General features: G+C 39.5%; 1 protein-coding gene across 1 annotated transcript; it reads right to left on the bottom strand.

Annotated features, from left to right (window-relative positions):
- Positions 1-19713: 19713 nt before the first annotated feature.
- On the bottom strand, positions 19714-20597 carry LOC110681122. Its single transcript, XM_021856889.1, has 2 exons — positions 20487-20597; positions 19714-20397 (listed from the first exon to the last, which is right to left on the bottom strand). Exons 1-2 carry the CDS (start codon positions 20595-20597, stop codon positions 19714-19716), a joined length of 795 nt encoding a protein of 264 aa, XP_021712581.1.

The raw sequence follows: 20597 nt of genomic DNA, 5'->3' as shown, positions 1-20597 counted from the left end.
TTTTGTATGCATTTTTTTTTCTCATAATGCAACATAAATGCTAGTGAACTGAAACGTCTTAAGTAATGCATTAGAATATGCTGTATGAACATAGAGCAATCGCACTAAATTGCAGCAAAACTCATCCAGTACAGCTAAAATTCCATTTTATTCTTAGAATTTTGCTTTTACAAAACCAATATTTAACCCCTTACACCCTCATGAAAAACTGGAATGTATTTTCTCATATATCCTGTTATACAGAATAAAAATGCTCAAAATTTCAGCCTGATTGTTTGATTATTAGATGAAGGAGACAGTTTCGGTTTAATCGGCTATTTTCAAATAAATTTTGCTCACAATAAAAAATAAGACCGTTTGTATAAGTAAGCTTCTATAAAGAAGCATGTAGACATTAGAAGCATTTTTATTCTTCTAAAGGGGGAGGGATCCAAATCCGATAACGAAGTTATTGAATGGACCCTTATATGGGTGGTACTGAACAACCAGTGGGTATCGTACATGTGTTGTATACAGAAAGCGAAATGTCTGTCACTTGAACAGGTAAGCTTTTCTGATTTTGTGTATGTATGGTGGACTTTCCGATAAACGGCGCGTGATGTCATATCAAGTTAGTCTCAAATATAGCAATATTGTTTGCATATAATACCTGTATCAATTTTTGATCCGATCGCAACATTGTGTTTACGTAGGTTTTTTAAACTATTATATAATTTATGTACCCATATAACCTATATTTTCACAAAACATCAGACATAACTTAAATTGATTAAGCTTACAACACTCACTTAAAAATGCTATGTCCTTTTTTAACCCTGCGATCGACTTCTTCAGCTTGATAAAAGTATTTGATTCGGAAAGCGTGGAAGCCATTACAACTCTTTAATGAATGTTCGAATCCTCTGAGCAGAATCTCAAATAGAGAAACTTTAAAGTAGATGGAGTACCGTGTACCTTTTAATTCCGCTCCTAAATGACATGACAGGTATACTCCTGTCGAAATTTTTCCTAGAAAATTTTTACTAGGTAGTTTGATTGTGAAGGTACTTATCTGGTGTTAGTATTTAAGGTAGAGAGATGCGACAATTTCTTCAGTGGATACGAGTAACTGACACTGAAGAAGACTGCAAGTGGTAGTCGAAATACGCGTATCTGTCAAAGATAAGCATTTAGGAGCGGAATTAAAAGGTACACGGTACTCCATCTACTTTAAAGGTTCTAAAGTAATTATCATTCCAAGAACTGATAAAACAGCAAAATATAAAAATGGTTAACATTTAGCTTAAATAATTAATAAAATTTTAAACAGTATAAATTGAAAGAAGAGCCTATTTTTAAAAGAAGGTGAAATTTATGAATAAATCAATAGAAGATTAGACGCAAAAGTTATTGTGGCATAATAAAACGAAAAGACATAAAAAATTGCATTCAGAATCATCGAAGTGATTGTTCTCCTTTTCACTGAATGTCGGTTCCCCGAATGCCAGCTCCCCGAAAAGTGTTGCAGTTTAAATAGGTGCTATAATAGTCTTCAATGGCTGAATGGTGAATGAGAAAGAAGGATAAGCAATCAAAAGAAGGAGGTATTCTGTCATTACTCAGCTAAACACATGTTGGCAAAAATGCTGAGGACGGCAAAACTCGAAAGAACCGCCAATTAAATAAAGAAGGGTGCATATTAGATGACCAGTTCGTTCACCACCCTGAAATGTATAAAGTTACGACAATTATGAATGCCAAAAACTTTTCGGGGAAGTGGGTTATTCGGGGAAGCGGGATATTTGGGAAACTGGCATTCGGGGAACTGGCGGTCGGGGTAATGACTTTCGTGGAACCGACATTGGGGGAAAAGTAGCACAACTCATAGAAGTAACTGCACTAATCGATAACTTGAGCAGATCAATGTTATCGATTGCCACCCTTTTGTCAGTTGGAAACAAAAAAATATCTAAAAATATAGCTCCAAAGAACAGCCTATGTATAAAAGAAGGTGAAATTCATTTAAATTTCAAATCAACAGTTTTTATAGCTATTTATATGATTACATCATATTTAGAAAAAAAAGAATGTTTGAAAGAAGGGCAAATTTGTAAATCTTCAGTGCAAAAATTTATTACAATAGGGGAACTCAAAAAAAGAATTCTTTTTTTGAAAGAAGGGTGATTTCTGGATAAATAATAAAATACTATTGGCAATATCTTTCCTAATATTGTTTAGTTTATTAAAGAGCATATGATTGTTGAATAAAGTGACATTTTGTATCAATTGACTCCACAGCAAGCCTGTTATTATCAGAAAGATTCAATAGAAACGTAAAAATGAATGCAATCTCAAGAAATCCTTGGTTTCAGACTCATTATGCCAAACGATCATTATGCCAAACGACTTTATGCCAAATGACCATTATGCCAAACGACTTTATGCCAAATGACCTACCACCCTATTTTTAGTTTGAAATAAAAAAGCAAGGGACTGTCAGATTGTGATGCTTCCGTAGCCAGCATCAAAACTATGCAACACTGCATTGAGGTTGACTGTCAGCTTGGGACTATGGCTTCAGCCTTGTAATGCTGGCTACGGAAACATTGTGTTGGTTGGTATAGTGCTGCCAGTCCCTTGTAAAAAAGAGTAACCGTTGTTTCCAACTTTACGGCAATAAAGTGTTCTATCACGTTGAAATTTTATGCAAAATAACATTATAATAACTGTAATAGAACAGCAAAAAAGGCGTAAGTCGACTATACAAGCCCTTTTTGTAGTATTGGAAATCAGAGTGTGAGAGATAAAATAAACTGTTTATGCTGCGCAAAATTGCTGAATGGTAGTTTTTTCCATTAACTTCCATTTGATTACAATTTCCAAAATAAAAAAAAAGTTCGTTTTCATGCAAAATAGTAATTTATGGAGGCTTTTACTTAGGTATGTCCAAATGATACTAAATTTTAGTGAGAACTAATCTGCTCATAGAAGAATAATTGTACAAATGGATAAATAAGGCATTCGTACATAAAAATAGGATAATATGTTTCACAAAATCATGTCTTTTATTGAGTAAATATTGTTGCTTACCTTGTTTTTGTAACTGTTCTTTCTCAGTTTCTGATGATGAGCATATTTCTGTAGTATTTTTTTACGCCAAGATGTTGTTTATTTAGTTAGCCCTTTCGGGTGTTTCCGGTCAATATAACCCCAGAGCACTTTGATGGGGCTGTAACTTTTTGGCATAGACAAACAGACGTAACACTTAGAGCAAATCTCAATCAAAATCATAGTCACGAGGACATGTACGCCCAATGCTAAAATAAGCGTGTTTGGCCGATGGGCCAACAGATGGCGGTAGTGTGTAAACGTCAAATGCGAACAAAACGATGCGAGCGCTGCGGGTGGCGGATAGGCCAACTACCATATTTTTGAATCGACCGTTAAAAAGGTGGTCGATGGACAATGATGAGAGTGTGACGTCTGTTTGTCTGTGTTTTTGGTTTATGAAATTTTTTCACACGTTGGTGAGATTCCGCGAGTTTTTTTTTTATTTCCGCAAGTTTTTTTTTTTCAATAATCTTGAGAAAAAGTTTTTCAGAGTAATTTTCATGAAACTAGTACGTTGTCTGTGTTTTGGAATTATAATGGCTCCAAATTCAAATGGCTGTAACTTCGCGAAATACAAATAGATTTTATATTTTTCTGCAGTTTTGTAAAGCGAATTTATTTGAGTTTTACTAAAATATATAAGAAAAAGGGGGATGATTGATCGTGAGGAGGCGAATTTTTGAAACTTTGAAACTCTATATAAAACTATACTTTCCTTGGTGGAGATTTGCATTAGGGAAAGGACCAAAATAGTACACAATGGTTAGTTGGAAATTTCACCGCATGATAGCGCTAGCTTAGAAAATGCTAATACAGTCGACTTTCCACATCTCGATGTTCTACATCTCGATATCTCTCCCTATGTCGATGATTTTTTCGGTCCCTTCATTCTGCATACATTTTCACTCTCCATATCTCGATATCCTCCTTATCTCGATATCTCCCTATCTCGATGTGATTTTCGTTCCCAATTTTCTCTCCGTATGCCGATAAGCCCATTATCAAAGGTTACTAGACTAGATTTTAGAGATTCAAAACAATTTGCGAAGACGAAATGACATCTGTTTGTTTTTGATTTTCCTGGCAACGGAGTGATTTTCAATCTAGTATTCGTTAAAAAATTGTTCTATGTCTCGATCTCTCCCTATCTCGATGATCCCTTCGATATCGAGATGTGGAGAGGCGACTGTATATGGAGCTCATATATTTGTTATGATGTTCTCAGTATCTCAAGACACTGAGTATTTTGAAGAATGATTACTTAAGCAAAGTTGCCGATTGAATCAAAGGCTATAAGCTGTATGTCTGCTTAACTTAGAAAAACTGCCACTAAGAGGCGCTGATGAGCCTTCCAATATTAGAAGACTAGTGTCTTTGGCAATGTTGTTCATTTGTTCGACGACTGTAAAATGGTTGTTCAGTTCAGGTTCCATATGTTGACTGAGCAATAAAATTAAAAACTCATATATTTCAGTATGAAGATCAAGTAGCACGTTGTGTTTTCAGTAAAGTTGTTTGTTAAGCCAAGAGCAATGACTGGCATACCTGATTAGTATGGAATGGTGTCACTAGTTGGCATTTATGGCCATCAAATATTTAAAACCCATATGCCTCAAGTTTCTTAACTCAATTTTGAAGATTGGTGCTTTCGGAAAAGTTACACTTTTGTTCGAATTAAATCAAGGTCATATGTGTTTTCTCTATAACCTGGCATTTCGAAAATATGGTAAAGCAAACGAATACTGCAGGTTTCTAAAACCGTTAACACAAAATTCGATGGCTCGAGAAGCAACGAACATTTTTGTCGACAATATTACAACTAAGTCACCAGTATTTAGATTGGGTAAAAGCATCGGTTTTGGCCATACGCCAGTTGTAGCCATAGTGGATTATACGCCGTTTTAAAAAGCCAATCAGCATGAAACCCTTTTGTTCAGTAGATCACATTTTTAAAATTGCTGTAAAAATCGAAAACCCGATTGAATTTGGCAAAGTTATTGCGATTTGAATTTGGGATCCCCGAAACACAGACGACGTAACTTGTTTTTCGCACAGACAGAAGGTTAATCATGGTCTGCATGCACCTATCTCTTGCCAAGTAGCTTCTGATGGTATACAAGATGTTTTTTTGTGAACTGTCCGAATCTTGACGTTTCAAAACAACCTGGGTAATATGTCCCTCACGTGAAAGAAATAAATAACGGGAGCTCGTTTTCTATGTCTGAATACGTCATTAAAAAAGTGTTCCATTCTATTTCACGTAAAACATATTATACACTATTATAAAATATCAGGATACTGTTCCAGTAATATCCATATTATCTAATGTTGCTCACTGTATGCAAGAAGTTTGAAATCTTTATCAAGCGTTAGCATATTTTTGATCATCGGAACAGTCTTTATCGCCATCACATCATGTGAAGCCCCTGTTGAAAAAAGTTTTTTGAAAGAGCCGCCCCTAAAACATCTTCTAAGCTCAGACGCAAACCTCACCAATACAATTTATTTTGCGCCGCATGTATACTGGTCATGAAGAGAAATTCAATACTTCCACCCACCCAGCCAACCCACTCAGTCCAAAACAGGATAATACCTACATCCTGGCCTCGCTTTGAAGTATGTGTGTCACTCTGCTGCTCCAAGCATTAGCACATGGTTTTTCCCAACCCCACCCGTCGTCGTCTGCGCCATTCCATCACATTTAAATTCTGTTTGCCGCCAAGTCGTCGGCGTTATGGGTGGCTAACATTTTCTCAAAAGCGTCCACGGTTGTCGATGGTGTCATTGTCTGCGTTTGTATAATAATATTGCTAGGAAAAGCTGTTATCGCCTAGAAGGCATAGGTTCTCAAACTATGTTTTATACACCTATAATTAAAGCAATGAAGTGTGATCAAATTGGAGTTCTAAGTGATTTACGCTTCCACTACCGTTCTACGTATGTTTGACCCGCCAGCCTTTCTTAGTTTCAAGGTAATGTACGCGGCTATCAAAGCCATACTGAAGGTGTCTAGGCTCGTTCAGGATCTTTTCGTAATGGATATTTAATTGACTAACTTATGCACAAAGTATTTTTTTCCTTTTTTTATTGAGGGATTTTCTGCCGTAGGCAGGTTCATCTCCAATCCGATAAACAGGACGAGTCAGAAGGACTCGCCTGAAAAAAAAACTGCAAAGTGTTTGGATTAATTCTACGTATCTAACAGAGTTGTTACTTAGCAGACTGTATCGCGGGATCGTATAAAAAGCAATAGCCACATGTTAAAAGTTGCAGCACAACAGCTGAGAGTAGCTACAGGACTACAAACACATGAATCAGAATAAAAGTTCAGAACGGACGATACTTGAAGAGTTTGAAAATCACAGACGTACATAGAGCGGAGTAAATTAAAGCAAGGTTTAGATCAAGATGACAAGAAAACTAAATTTTAGAGTCCAGTATCCTTGACGAAAGATACTATCGAAGCAGTTGCCGTGGGATCATTTCAAAGAGCGTCTCGGATGCTGCCTGAAATCCCGTAGATTTGCCTGGAATTTCTGTAAAGCGGGCATACACAGACTACGTGTTCAACTGTGTTTTTTTGTATCGCAGACCTCGCAGACTTCGCAGATTCGATGGAAAGGTGTCCCTTCAAGATTGTGGGAAACGCTCGTATGGCAAGTTCTCAACCTGGAGATGATTTTCTGGTCCTTTATCGACTTAGTATCCGTCCAAGCATCGACACTTTCTTTTATTTTCCATAAGTACCTAGGTCCCTCGCAAGCTGGTCCACTCAGTTTGCCAAGCCAGGCGTATCGTTGATTTTACTCAACGTCGAATTTCAGGCATGGTTACTGTTGTTGTATACCGGAAAACCTGGAATCTGCTAGGTGATCGGCTCTACTATTACTGGGAACGCCACAGTGTCCTGAAACCCACATGATAGTAACCCCGGGCGGTGCATGTCGGATTATCCCCTGAATCCACGGATGACGAGGAACTTTCGATTGAAGAGCGAAGTAGCAACTTGCTGAGTCGGTGATTATGACGATGCACAATGATACGAGGGCGGAAAAAAGTCGAAAAATTTACTTTTACTATTTATTCCCAGCATATTTTTGTATTTTTATACGATAATTGAAAAGTCTTTTCTAAAAATTTTATGGAGATTGAGTGGGAATTTATTTTTTTAAAGCATTTTGTCCAAAGTAATTGTATTTTTTACTCCTTTATTGCCGTTTGCATTTGAGATGCAAATGTTGAGCAAACGTCCTTCAAATGCGTAACACAAAATAATCAAAGGACACCTAGCAACGATTACATAAATCATAGCCGCCCTAGCCCGAAAAATCTATCTTTGACATCGCATTTCTTGTGAAAAATCTTACCGCGTTTGGTGTTCCCGCATTTAATATTTGCATTTCAAACGCACACAGCAATATATGAGGGAAACCAAACGGAATTCAACTTAGTTTTTAAATGGGAGCACACACTCGTACATATATCACACTAGTTTTAATTAGAATATTTTTCCGTCAGGTTTCGGTAAATCTTTACCCTTATCTTCCGCAAACTTGCGCAACATAGATTTTCAGTCGTTTGACTAACCGGAGTAGATGCGACAATACTGAGTGCGGTCATATATTAATGAGTGTAATGAATACTTCTGTTTGGGCGCCCATAAAAAGGCATGTTTGTTTAAAAATAATTTAATAACATACTAATTTAACTATACTTAAGGATTCTATTTTTCAACCAATTCACTAGATGGGCTCAAGAGCCATATATCTTGACGAAGCCAATAAAACATGTTGGTAACATAAAATTCCGTAGCGGTAAACGCGCAGCCATACAGCATGACCATGCTGAGGGTCGAGGGTTCGAATCCCGCTGGTCGAGGATCTTTTCGTAAAGGAAATTTTCCCGATTCCCAGGGCATAGAGTATCTTCGTACCTGCCACACGATTTACACATGCAAAAATGGTCAATCGGCAAAGAAAGCTCTCAGTTAATAACTGTGGAAGTGCTCAGAAGAACACTAATTTGAGACGCAGGCTTTGTCCCAGTTGGGACGTAACGCCAGAAAGAAAAGAAGGACATAAAATTCTGTATTAATAATATGAAAAAATCATCTAAAATAGGTTAACCATGCGATGATGGAGAGGAATCACTGTGCGATCGTGGGAGGTTGGCTTGGTAGCAGCGTATAGTATAGCCGCTGCTTCAGCGGAAAATATTGATCACTGTTCGGGAAAACTTAAGTTTACTGCAAGCTCGTCATTCGCAATGCCTATTCCCACCCCTTGCGTTAAGAGGGATCCATCTGTATAACGCCGCTGATGTGTTGTATAATCGGATCGAAGGATTTTGGCGACGGATTGCCGCAATCGTGTTGATGAGTGTCCTGCCCTGAAGTTGTCCTTTATACTGCCGTCGAATTTGAGAGAAGAGTGGCGCCAGTCGCGCTCACCGTACCAGAGGATCTTGGCGACAGGAAAGTGGCGAACACTTCTTCTGAACTGGAACAAAAACAAAACCAAACGCTCCCGAGCGTCAGAGCGCTGGTTTACTCGCATCTGTCGGCTCCCGAGTAACTGAAGCTAAAAGTGATTCGCGAACCGCTTCGGAGCTGTTCAGAGTCATATTGTGCTTTTGGCAAAAAAGCTTCTTCCCCTCCGAGATTTATGGTTTTCAAGGGCATTTGATTACAAACTAGTAGTTTACTGTCAATATGATGGTTATACAATTAATTTGTCTGTCAAAACCATAATAAATCACACCTTGTTCGGTTACTCGCGAGTAAACGCTCCCGAGCTTGTTGCTACTTCTTTTGACATGTTCTCCCGAGCAGACGGATGCGGACTTACTCACACCTAGCCAGTTCCCGAGTCTGTGATGTTTGTTATGCGTTGGTATACACTCGTGAGCTGCTTCGTGATGCGAACTTTTCCAGCACTGCCCGCAAGATGTCGGCCTCCTCTAGGAGGTGGGTTCTGTCGTTTCCATCGGTCCTCTCTGCAAAAGCGGCCGCTTTCGTACAAAGTGTAGCAGTAATCAAATACCGGAAGGGAAGAAGGCCGGCCTCGACGCAGGCTGTATCAGCCGGAATGGACGGGAGGAGACCCGAAACTATTCGTACGTAGCGATTATAAATGGGAGACAATGTCTCAATTCATGTTCATCGCAAGAAAAGTTTTTTTTTTTTCATTTCTTATATCTAGGTGTTCTGTGTAATTAGACAACACTATCATCCTAATTTGGTAAAACAAATTTAAGATTTAATTAACATTTTGTTAACAACATATTACATTTCATTTGCCGTAGCAGTTCAGATTTTTTACAGGTGAGTTGATTTCACCTGCTTATAAGAGAAAAAAAACGCTTTGAATATACTTAACCTAACTTAACCTAAACATATAACGCATTAATCGTAGATTGTAAAGATTTTTGCCTGAAATTATTTATTATTTTATTTGACATTTGTTCCAATGTTTCAACATTGGATATTCTATGTAACTCATTGGTACTATACCAGGGAGGAAGTCTCAGAATCATTTTCAAAATTTTATTTTGAATTGGGTCCTAAAATGTTAAATGAAATCTTGTTTTTATTCAATAACACGAAAGAGCACCTTACTGCAACAACTTTAGCAATTTTTTCCGCTCAAATAACGGCTATATCATGTTTAAACTTTAATTTAAAAATTGGGTCCATAAATGAACCTTGACACTTAAGATCATGTTTGACGTTCGCTTAGTCGACAAAAACACCACAGGAGTTTTAGTTCGACCACTGGGGTTGTTCCTATCTGACATTTCGGAAGGGACACGGAAAACAAACTACACCCAAAATTTGAGTTTAAGCCAAGGGGTGTGACAAAATTTAAAAAAATGTTTTTTGGGCTCAAACCAACGGAAAACATTAGAAAATTGAGTAAACATGTGTTATTGGCCTAAACTTAAGCGTTTGGCACTAAAATAGGGACAGGGCTTTAGGACTCTATTCTCTGCAGAGCTTTCTTCCTGGTATTACAACAGCTAGTCCATATTGGTACAGCATACAACATGGCTGGTCTGAAAATTTGTTTGAATATCAAAAGCTTGTTCTTAAGACAAAGTTTTGATTTTCTATTAATAAGGGGATAGAGACATTTTACATATTTATTTCATTTGGCTTGAATGCCCTCAATGTGATTTTTGAAAGTTAAATTCTTATCTAGCATGAGCCCTAGATACTTAACTTCATCTGACCAATTTATTGGGACCCCTCTCATCGTGACAACATGTCTACTTGAAGGTTTTAAATAAAGAGCTTTTGGTTTATGTGGGAATATTATTAGTTGAGTTTTGGAAGCATTAGGAGAAATCTTCCATTTTTGCAAGTATGAAGAAAAAATATCCAAACTTTTTTGCAATCGACTACAGATGACACGCAGGCTTCGTCCTTTGGCGGAGAGGCCTGTGTCATCCGCAAACAAAGATTTTTAACATCCCTAAGGTAACTCAGGTAAGTCAGATGTGAAAGTATTGTATACCCAAGTAACCAGTAAGCACGATAATGCGGCACGGTAACAGCATTATATGCGCATATAGGGTAATCATTTGATGCTTGTCAGTTTTATATACGCATATAATGCTATTATAATGCCAGAAAAGGCGAAATAGCGTGCCATTATAATGCCAAGATATAACCGTGCTTCTCGGCATCACTAGTGCTGATATAAGACCACGTGAGAAACGTCAGTTGTTTTCGCCAGGTTTTTCGGGCGAATATTTTGTGCTTTCGCGTACGCAGCCAGAGAGCTTTCGCGTATGCGGCCAAGCAGCTGGTACACGAGGTAAATAAATAAATGAATGAAAATGGAAACCTCGAATAGTATGCAAAATGTAATAAAATGATTGAGATAGTACTTCTCCGTATCAGACTTATTCATTTTGGTGGTTTTAATCCTTTTGAGGACTTGAAATTGCCACATATTGATCCTTGTTTTATGATGATGAAATTCCTCATTTTGCGTCTCGAACCTGCGACACCTGTATTGTTGAGTTGTTGAAGTTCTGCTCCTTTGCTCCTTCGCCCACATAAGATGAATAGTATTGGAAAGAAAAGTGACCAATTTAAACCACCACTTTTCCCCGTCATAAAAGCTGCAATATTGTAGTAGTGAGAAGACTTATGTTTGACTCCCGCTCACCACTATATGTAAACACAAAGCACGTGGTATATCTGTCAAAACACTGGATGGCATTTAAACAGGCCCTGTATGCGAATATAGAGCCAATATAGTGCTTATTTAATGCCCGTATGCATCAGGCTTAGAAGCATTAATGATGCTGTAATAGGGTTTCTATGCAGCGGAAGTGCTGTTATAGGGTGTGTAAGCATTTGTGGTGCTATTATAATGCATGTACGCATTTATGATGCTGATTAAGGGCTTATTATTAGTGCTTATCCCAAGTAACCAGTAAGCACGATAATGCGGCACGGTAACAGCATTATATGCGCATATAGGGTAATCATTTGATGCTTGTCAGTTTTATATACGCATATAATGCTATTATAATGCCAGAAAAGGCGAAATAGCGTGCCATTATAATGCCAAGATATAACCGTGCTTCTCGGCATCACTAGTGCTGATATAAGACCACGTGAGAAACGTCAGTTGTTCTCGCCAGGTTTTTCGGGCGAATATTTTGTGCTTTCGCGTACGCAGCCAGAGAGCTTTCGCGTATGCGGCCAAGCAGCTGGTACACGAGGTAAATAAATAAATGAATGAAAATGGAAACCTCGAATAGTATGCAAAATGTAATAAAATGATTGAGATAGTACTTCTCCGTATCAGACTTATTCATTTTGGTGGTTTTAATCCTTTTGAGGACTTGAAATTGCCACATATTGATCCTTGTTTTATGATGATGAAATTCCTCATTTTGCGTCTTGAACCTGCGACACCTGTATTGTTGAGTTGTTGAAGTTCTGCTCCTTTGCTCCTTCGCCCACATAAGATGAATAGTATTGGAAAGAAAAGTGACCAATTTAAACCACCACTTTTCCCCGTCATAAAAGCTGCAATATTGTAGTAGTGAGAAGACTTATGTTTGACTCCCGCTCACCACTATATGTAAACACAAAGCACGTGGTATATCTGTCAAAACACTGGATGGCATTTAAACAGGCCCTGTATGCGAATATAGAGCCAATATAGTGCTTATTTAATGCCCGTATGCATCAGGCTTAGAAGCATTAATGATGCTGTAATAGGGTTTCTATGCAGCGGAAGTGCTGTTATAGGGTGTGTAAGCATTTGTGGTGCTATTATGATGCATGTACGCATTTATGATGCTGATTAAGGGCTTATTATTAGTGCTTATGGTTACTTGGGATGGTTACTTGGGTAATATTGGTCCCAAAATGCTTCCTTGAGGAACACCAGCTCTTACAGGAAGTCTTTCAGATCTGGAGTTCTGATAATTAACCTGAAGTGTACGATTTGACAGATAACTTTGAATTATTCTAACAATGTATGTTGGAAAATTAAAGTTTTTTAATTTTACAATCAAACCTTCATGCCAAACACTGTCGAATGCTTTTTCTATGTCTAGAAGAGCAAGACCAGTAGAATAGCCTTCAGATTTGTTGGAACGGATCAAATTTGTTACACGTAAAAGTTGATGAGTGGTCGAATGTCCATGGTGGAATCCGAACTGTTCATTGGCAAAAATTGAATTTTCGTTGATGTGGACCATCATTCTGTTCAAAATTACCTTTTAAAAAGTTTACTGATGGATGAAAGCAAACTGATTGGACGATAGCTAGAAGCTTCTGCAGGATTTTTGTCTGGTTTTAAAATTAGAACAACCTTAGCATTTTTCCATTTGTCAGGAAAATATGCTAATTGAAAACATTTGTTTAATATATCGACTAAAAATGATAAGCTGGAAGTTTCTTGATGAGGATGTAGAAAATTCCATCATCGCCAGGAGCTTTTTTTCAAGATTTTAGATAATTTCCAAAAGGGCTTAGAGCCAGGGTCCAATTGAGATATTTTATTTTCAAAATTTTTGTTTCTTAATTGGGCAAAACGTTTCTTGATTTCTTTCTGCAAATCCTGCCATATAATTTTCATAGCAGGATCGCGAGTGCGTTGAAATTGCCTTCTCCTCACGTTTTTAAGACGGATCAAGAGTTTATGATCATCGTCTATAATCACGGATTCAAATTTTACTTCACATTTTGGAATTGCAATGCTCCGGGCTTCAACAATGGAATTTGTTAAAGTTTCAAGAGCATTGTCAATATCAAGTTTAGTTTCTAAAGAAATGTTAACATCAAGATTAGAGTCAACATACGTTTTATATATATTCCAGTCGACTCGTAAATAATTGAAAGTGGAGTCATAGGATTAAGAATCGCCTCATGGTATATTTGAAATGTAACAGGGACATGATCAGAATCAAAATCAGCATGAGTAATCAGTTGGCTACAAAGATGACTAGAGTCGGTTAAGACCAAATCAATCGTAGATGGATTTCTAGACGAGGAAAAACATGTGGGGCTATCAGGGTATTTAATTGAGAAATATCCTGAAGAGCACTCATCAAATAAAATTCTGCCGTTGGAATTACTTTGAGAATTATTCCATGACCGATGTTTGGCATTAAAGTCACCAATGACAAAAAATTTTGACTTATTGCGAGTCAATTTACGCAAGTCAGTTTGGAGCAAATTAACTTGCTGTCCAGAGCATTGAAAAGGCAAATAGGCAGCTATGAAAGTATATTTACCAAACTGTGTTTCAACAGAAACACCTAAAGTTTCAAAAACTTTTGTTTCAAATGATGAAAACAGTTGATGTTTTATATGTCTATGAATGATGATTGCAACTCTCCCACATGCCCCATCAAGTCGATCATTACGATAAACAAAAAAGTTAGGATCTCTTTTGAGTTTAGATCCAGGTTTTAAATACGTTTCGGTAATAACTGCTATATGCACGTTATTAACCGTAAGAAAATTGAACAACTCGTCCTCTTTACCATTCAGAGAACGAGCATTCCAATTTAAAATATTTAAATTATTTGGATCCATTAGAAAAACGTAATCCAATAACAATTTGATTTGTAAATTTTACACCTACTTGGACTGCTTCAGTCATAGTGGTGGCTTTGAACATTGCATCAATCGTTAGATTCAATTGTTCAGTTAGAAAATTAAAATCAGAGGCAGACATGTCATGTGATTTCCCATTGGAATTTTCGGTAGACGAAGAAGCGGAGTTACCTGTGGTGGTAGGGTTTTTTCCATTTGATTTGAAACAAGTAGAATGGGTACCCATGGATCGAACAGGGGAGGAGTTCGAATTTCCTGCTACGATATCGGCAAAGGATTTACCGTGGGTAGATACATTCGAAATTGGAAGATTCGAACGGCTACCCGACGGATTAAAATTAGTTTGTGAATGAGCATGATTATGATCTTCCTGATGGGTATGATTCATGATCAAGCGATCGTTAACTGAAAAATGAGCATTGTTCGATACTCTACCAGGCAAATTCCGGAAACGACCGTTATCGTAACGGATATTATCTTTCAAGTGCCTGGCACGAGCCTCAATGACCTTTTTGCGTGAAGGGCATTCCCAAAAGTTAGCTTTATGAGGGCCCTTGCAATTGGCACATTCAAACTTTCTGGTATCTTCTTTCACAGGACAGACGTCCTTAGCGTGAGAAGAACCTCCGCAAATCATGCATTTAGCATCCATGCGACAATTTTTTGTACCATGACCCCACTTTTGGCACCGACGGCACTGAGTAGGGTTCTGGTAATTTCCTCCAGGTTTCTGGAAATGTTCCCACGTCACACGGACATCGAACATAAGTTTAGCTTTTTTAAAAGCTTTAAGGTGAAACAGTTTTGAATCAACTTCTAAGATTGCACTAAAACTTCAAAGGCACAAATCTCACAAAGAAAGCATCCAACAACCGTGCACTTTTTATTTTGGCTTTGTGCACTAGCAGAAAGCTTAAAATAAGAAGATCAGAAACGATTGCCAACTATTTCTCCAGTTTTGTGCCTTTGAAATCGTGAGTAGGGGCACAAGTCGGCCATTGTGCCGGCCATCTTTGGATTCTGAGAAGTTTCACCTTAATATTATTTAGTTCTTTTTTGTTAAAGTGAACTAAATAATATTCTTGAGAAAGCCCTTTCCGAACAATGCCAGATTGGGTTCTCTTTTTCATAATGATTACTTGGACTGGGGAAAATCCAAGTAAATCATTTATTCCATTTTTGATCTCTTTAGGTGACTTAGTCACTTGAGAGACCTTTCAAGACAACTTTGAACAAACGTTCAGTTTTGTCGTCATAAGTAAAAAAATTGTGCTTCTTCCCTTGTCTGAGAAGAAGTTCACGATCTTTGAGAGTTTCCGGCAAAACGCGACAGTCTCCTTTCTTTGCGATTTGGAAGGAAACCTTGATTCCCCTAATGGAGTTCAAGATCTCCTGCCTAAATCCCCCAAATTCGGAACAACTGACCACGATAGGCGGCACTCTTTGCTTCCTAACTAGAATCAAAGAGCCTGGGCTAGAGGCTGCTTCGATTTGGTGTTCGGAAAATTTGTCTAGAGCATCGAACTGATTGCTCATTTCGATACAATTATTCATTTCACCCTTGGAAGAAAGTTCGCATTCCGGGGAAGCGTCCTTTCTTCCATTCTTGCCACGAGTAGTGATAGTTTTTAAACCCACTTTTTGGAAGGAAGTAGTGAATTCAGAGATTCACCCTTCCTTTTGTTAGTTGTTGATACCATGTTTAGTTAACCCCTCTACCGGCAGCTTAATTTTTTACCGCAGGAAAAAAAATCAAATCGCGATAACTTTTTTGTTTCTCGGTATTTTTGCACCATTTTTTCACAAGTTCTCAAAAAACTCTTCTAGTTTGAGGATCCGTGTCAATATTGATCATTGGTCATCTGGATCCTGAGATATTCCGAAATTCCTTGGGGGACCGACGCTTAATCATAACCCACGTATATATCTTAGGCTACAGATTTTTTAACGTATTCACTCTTTGGAACAATACATTAATGAGAGTATGTTGTGAAAAAATGAAACAATTTGGGGCAGCCGTCTTTGAGTAATGAGCGTTTATGTTGCTGGTACCAAGCTGACCAAATAAAGATCTTGAAAACTTCAAAAAACCTCATATCGTAATTTTAAGATATCTCTACGAATTTAAGGTGTAGAAAATAAAAACGCCGCGATTACAACTAATTCTAGACGGAGCAATTTATTTGCTGGTGTTATCGTGTGAACAATGTGATCTGAACTGAGTTGAGCTTGGTGGAGGTTTTATTGGTATGGATGCCGCAGTGTAGCCAGTTTGGCTGCGCACCGCAGTACTCCCCCTTCCTAGAAAATTACTGGATCCGGAATCTAACATGATGTCCGCTTTTAGTTATACGGTCCGAACTAGCCCTGTGATGATCTAACGCTAATTCAGGATCCTTGACAAAGTAGGCTGGCTTAACTCTGTCGATTGAGACTGTTACTGGTTTGTTTTTAACTTTAATTGTCAACATTTTATTGCTCCTTGAAAGGACCTCGTATGGTCCGGTGAATGGTGGTTCCAGAGCGGCTCGAACCTTATCTGTTCTCAAAAACACGTGTGTGCAGTTTCCAATATCCTTCGGGATGAATATCTGTCGATTTGTATCGTTATTAGATGCAGCGCGAGGTACTATTGAATTCATTTTTTCCCGTAGGTTGGCTACAAAGGATTCTGTCGGGCCTCGAAGTGTTTGCTTTTCTATCATAGCTCCAGGTATGCGAATTGTTGTACCGTATAGCATTTCGGATGCTGATGTTTCTCCTCGGATCGCAGTTCTTAAACCAAGCAGAACTAACGGCAACGCATCGGTCCAACTTGATTTGTGTGATTCTAAAGCTGTTTTGAGTGGTCGGTGCCAACACTCAATCATCCCATTCGATTGTGGGTGATAGGGCGTGGTGCGCACCCGTTCGAGCCCTAGGAGTACGTTTAGTTCCTTCATTAGTTGCGACTCGAATTGTCGACCCTGATCTGATGTCAGTTTTGATGGAGTTCCAAATCGTGCGACCCACACCTCAACGAAGGTTTTGGCGACTGTTTCTGCGGTCATGTCTGGAATAGCCGCTGCTTCAGGCCATCTGCTAAATCGGTCGATCATTGTCAAAATGTACCGCATCCCGTTTGATATCGGCAAGGGACCAACTATATCGATGTGAACATGCTCGAATCTATCATCGGGAATTTCGATTTGATCAGGAAACGACTTCGTATATCTGGAGACTTTGTTCTGTTGACATTCGTTACAAGCTCGTATCCAATTTGAAACGTCCTTCTTAACTCCAGGCCAAACGTAGTGCTGCAAAATTTGAGCTTGTGTGGCCTTTACCCCCGAATGCGCTAGGCGATGAACCTGTTCGAAGATCGTTTTTCGGTATATGCTAGGAACACAAATGCGTATTTTATCTCCTTGTTGCTGGCAAAGCAATTCGACAGCGAGCCGAGAATGTTTCAAGCATTTAACATCAGGATTGCTGTTTCGCCAATTTTGCAACTCTTCATCGCAGTCCTGTCTTCTAGCAAAATCAGCATGGTCGATCGTAGACGGTAACCAGATGGCATCCACTCGTGAGAGAACGTCGGCTGGAATGTTGTCGACGCCGGAGATATGAATCAAATCTGTAGTGTACTCGCTTATAAAAGACAACATTCGTTGTTGTCGTGGGCTTGGCTTATTTGCATCTTGTTTGAATGCAAACGTTAGTGGTTTATGATCCGTAAATATTACAGGATTACGCCCTTCAATGACGTCCTTGAAATGTTTGACACCGAGATATACAGCTAGAAGCTCTCTATCGTATGTAGAATATCGCTGTTCACGGTCATTGAATTTGACGGAGAAATATCCTAATGGTTTCCATGCACCCCTGGATCTCTGCACAGAAAAAAATCCGTTCTCGTATCCGTGAACAGCAGACGTGAACTCGTCAACAACAAAAATACACCGTGAACTAGATCATGTTTATGTGACCATTTGTGGTAGTTCATGGTGTATTTTTGACAGTTCACGTTTTTCAGAATTCTTTTTTGAGCGTGTGTTGCAACACGGCTCCGGCAGCTAAATCCGACGCATCGACCATTAGGGATAGCTGAGCATCCGGATCATAGTAGTCTAGCTTCGTTGCTTCTACTAAACGATGTTTACATTTTTGGAAGGCATCTTCAGCTTCATCGTTCCAGAGGATAGGAGTTTTATCATTCTTCTTGTTTGAAGGCATCAGTTTGCGCAGTGGAATTTCAGCTTCGGCGGCGTGTGGAAGAAATCGACGATAGTAGTTTACTAGAGCCAAGAAACGTCTCAGTTTCTGTACCGTGTCGGGCTTCGGGTACTCCGCCACTGCACGCACCTTTTCAGGAATCGGTTGACAACCACTGGTAGTTATCAGCTGCCCCACGAACCGTACTTTTTCTTTACCTAGCTGGCACTTGTCTACGTTGATTTGTAGTCCATTCTCCCGTAATCTTTCAAAAACCAAACGTAGGTGCTTTTTGTGTTCCTCTTCGGATGACGAAGAGATGAGTAGGTCATCTAGGTACCCTATAACGAACGGCATGTCAAAGAATATGTTGTTGATGAATCTTTGGAATGTCTGGCCGGAATTTTTCAGTCCAGGAGGCATTACAAGAAATTCATACAATCCCAGTGGCGTTATTATGGCTGTTTTCTCAATGTCGGATTCGTGCATAGGGATTTGATAGTAAGCCCGTTCTAAATCAATCACGGAGAACACGTTCTTACCTTTGAGCGTTTGACAAATGTCGTAAATGTGCGGTAATGGATACCGATCTGCGACGGTGGAATCGTTGAGACGCTTGTAATCACCTACAAGTCTATATTTGACGTCACCGTTTTGCAACGTTTTGGTGGCCAAATGTACTGGGCTCGAATACGGGCTTTTTGAAGGCTGGATGTACCCGAGCTCTAGAAACAGCTTCAATTCCTTCCGAAGAGCTTCGAGCTTATGCGGTGGTAGTCGGCGGAACTTAGAATGACAGGGAGGCCCGTCAACCTTGATGGAATGTTTGACTCCGTGTTTTACCTCCTGCTTGGGAAGGCGTGGCCTAGTAACATCGGAGAACTCGCTTAGTAAACCGCCATAGTCGCTACTGCAAGAGTATGTTTTCAATCCGAAAAGTCCTCCAGTGATCAAATTGATTTGACCTCGTGCCTTGATGTTGGTCATTCTATCTACTAAGCATTTGCCTTGCAAGTCTACCATTAGCCCGTAATGTTTCAGAAAATCCGCACCCAGGATTGGAGAAGTCACGTCCGCCAATATGAACCGCCACGGAAAACTTCGGCGGAGGCCGAAAGTTGGTTTGTATATTTCGGTTCCATACGTAGCAATTCGGGAACCATTAGCTGCATACAAATTCATACCTGGTGTAGGCTTAAGCTTCTTGCACGGTGTGCACGGCAGAACCGAAAGGTCTGCGCCGGTGTCGATGAGAAACTTGTAGTTTGTCGTGGGATCCTGGATGATTAGACGGGATTGTAGAATCTCACTGCCTTCGCCCGTCGTCGAATGCAGCTGTCTTAGTTTTTTGCTTTGAACTGACAGGGCGTTCGACAGTTTCTTGCGTCAGCGCCGAACTTTCGATGATAAAAACAATACGGGTGATTATCTCGGGAGCTGCTTCGGGCACCAGGTTGTCTGCCGAAACTCCTGTTCCGGGAACGACCTCGTCCTTGGCGAAAAGCAGCGATTTCGTCGGAAAGCACAGAAACTTGCTTGCGCAGTTCCTCAAAGCCGATATCTTTGTTTTCATCCCACAGGGCACCAGCGGATGAAACTGTTCTTGTTATGGTGATGTCAGCGAGCTTATCTGCTTGTTCGGCAAGCTGCGAAAGTTGTAGATTAGCTTCTGATACTTTCAGGACGGCTTGAGTAGTTTCGGGAAGTTGTTGCATCCATAAAGATTTGATAATCTTTTCATCGGTGATAACATCTCTGGCTAGATCCCGCATTTCACGTAGGAGCTGTGACGGTTTGCGATCGCCGAGTTCACACCCACGCAGCAGCTGCTGCATACGATTCTGCTCACTGATGCTGTATTCTCTGATGATTCTATCCTTAATCGCCGAATACTTGCCGTCGACTGGTGGATCTCGAATGATGTCCGAGCAGCATGCCAATATTTCCGAATCTATGGCGGCCAGGACATGATAATAACGGGTGTCTTCTCGTGTGATTTGGTTCAGCGTGAATTGCGCTTCCAGCTGAGCGAATCAGAGGGTCGGATCGCGCTTCCAGAACGGCCCGATTTGATGGCAACTTTGTTGATCGAGCTGTCAGGAGCATTGTTTACATTAATACCGCTGTTCACAATCGCGGAGTTGTTTGCAGCGGCTGCTCGTGCGGCTTGCAGTTGTTGTTGTAGATGGACGATTTCATCTTTTAAGCGCTGTTCATCCGCCAT

This window comes from Aedes aegypti, unplaced genomic scaffold, assembly GCF_002204515.2.
Source record: "Aedes aegypti strain LVP_AGWG unplaced genomic scaffold, AaegL5.0 Primary Assembly AGWG_AaegL5_hic_scaff_445_PBJ_arrow, whole genome shotgun sequence".
Taxonomy (NCBI): domain Eukaryota; kingdom Metazoa; phylum Arthropoda; class Insecta; order Diptera; family Culicidae; genus Aedes; species Aedes aegypti.
This window is presented reverse-complemented; position numbering and strand designations above follow the sequence as displayed.

Coding starts and splice junctions, on each gene's coding strand:
- LOC110681122 (XM_021856889.1), bottom strand. CDS start 20,597: ATGGCGGATGAACAGCGCTTAAAAGATGAAATCGTCCATCTACAACAA. Junction 20,398..20,486: donor TTGTGAACAGCGGTATTAAT/GTAAACAATGCT, acceptor TGATTCGCTCAG/CTGGAAGCGCAATTCACGCT.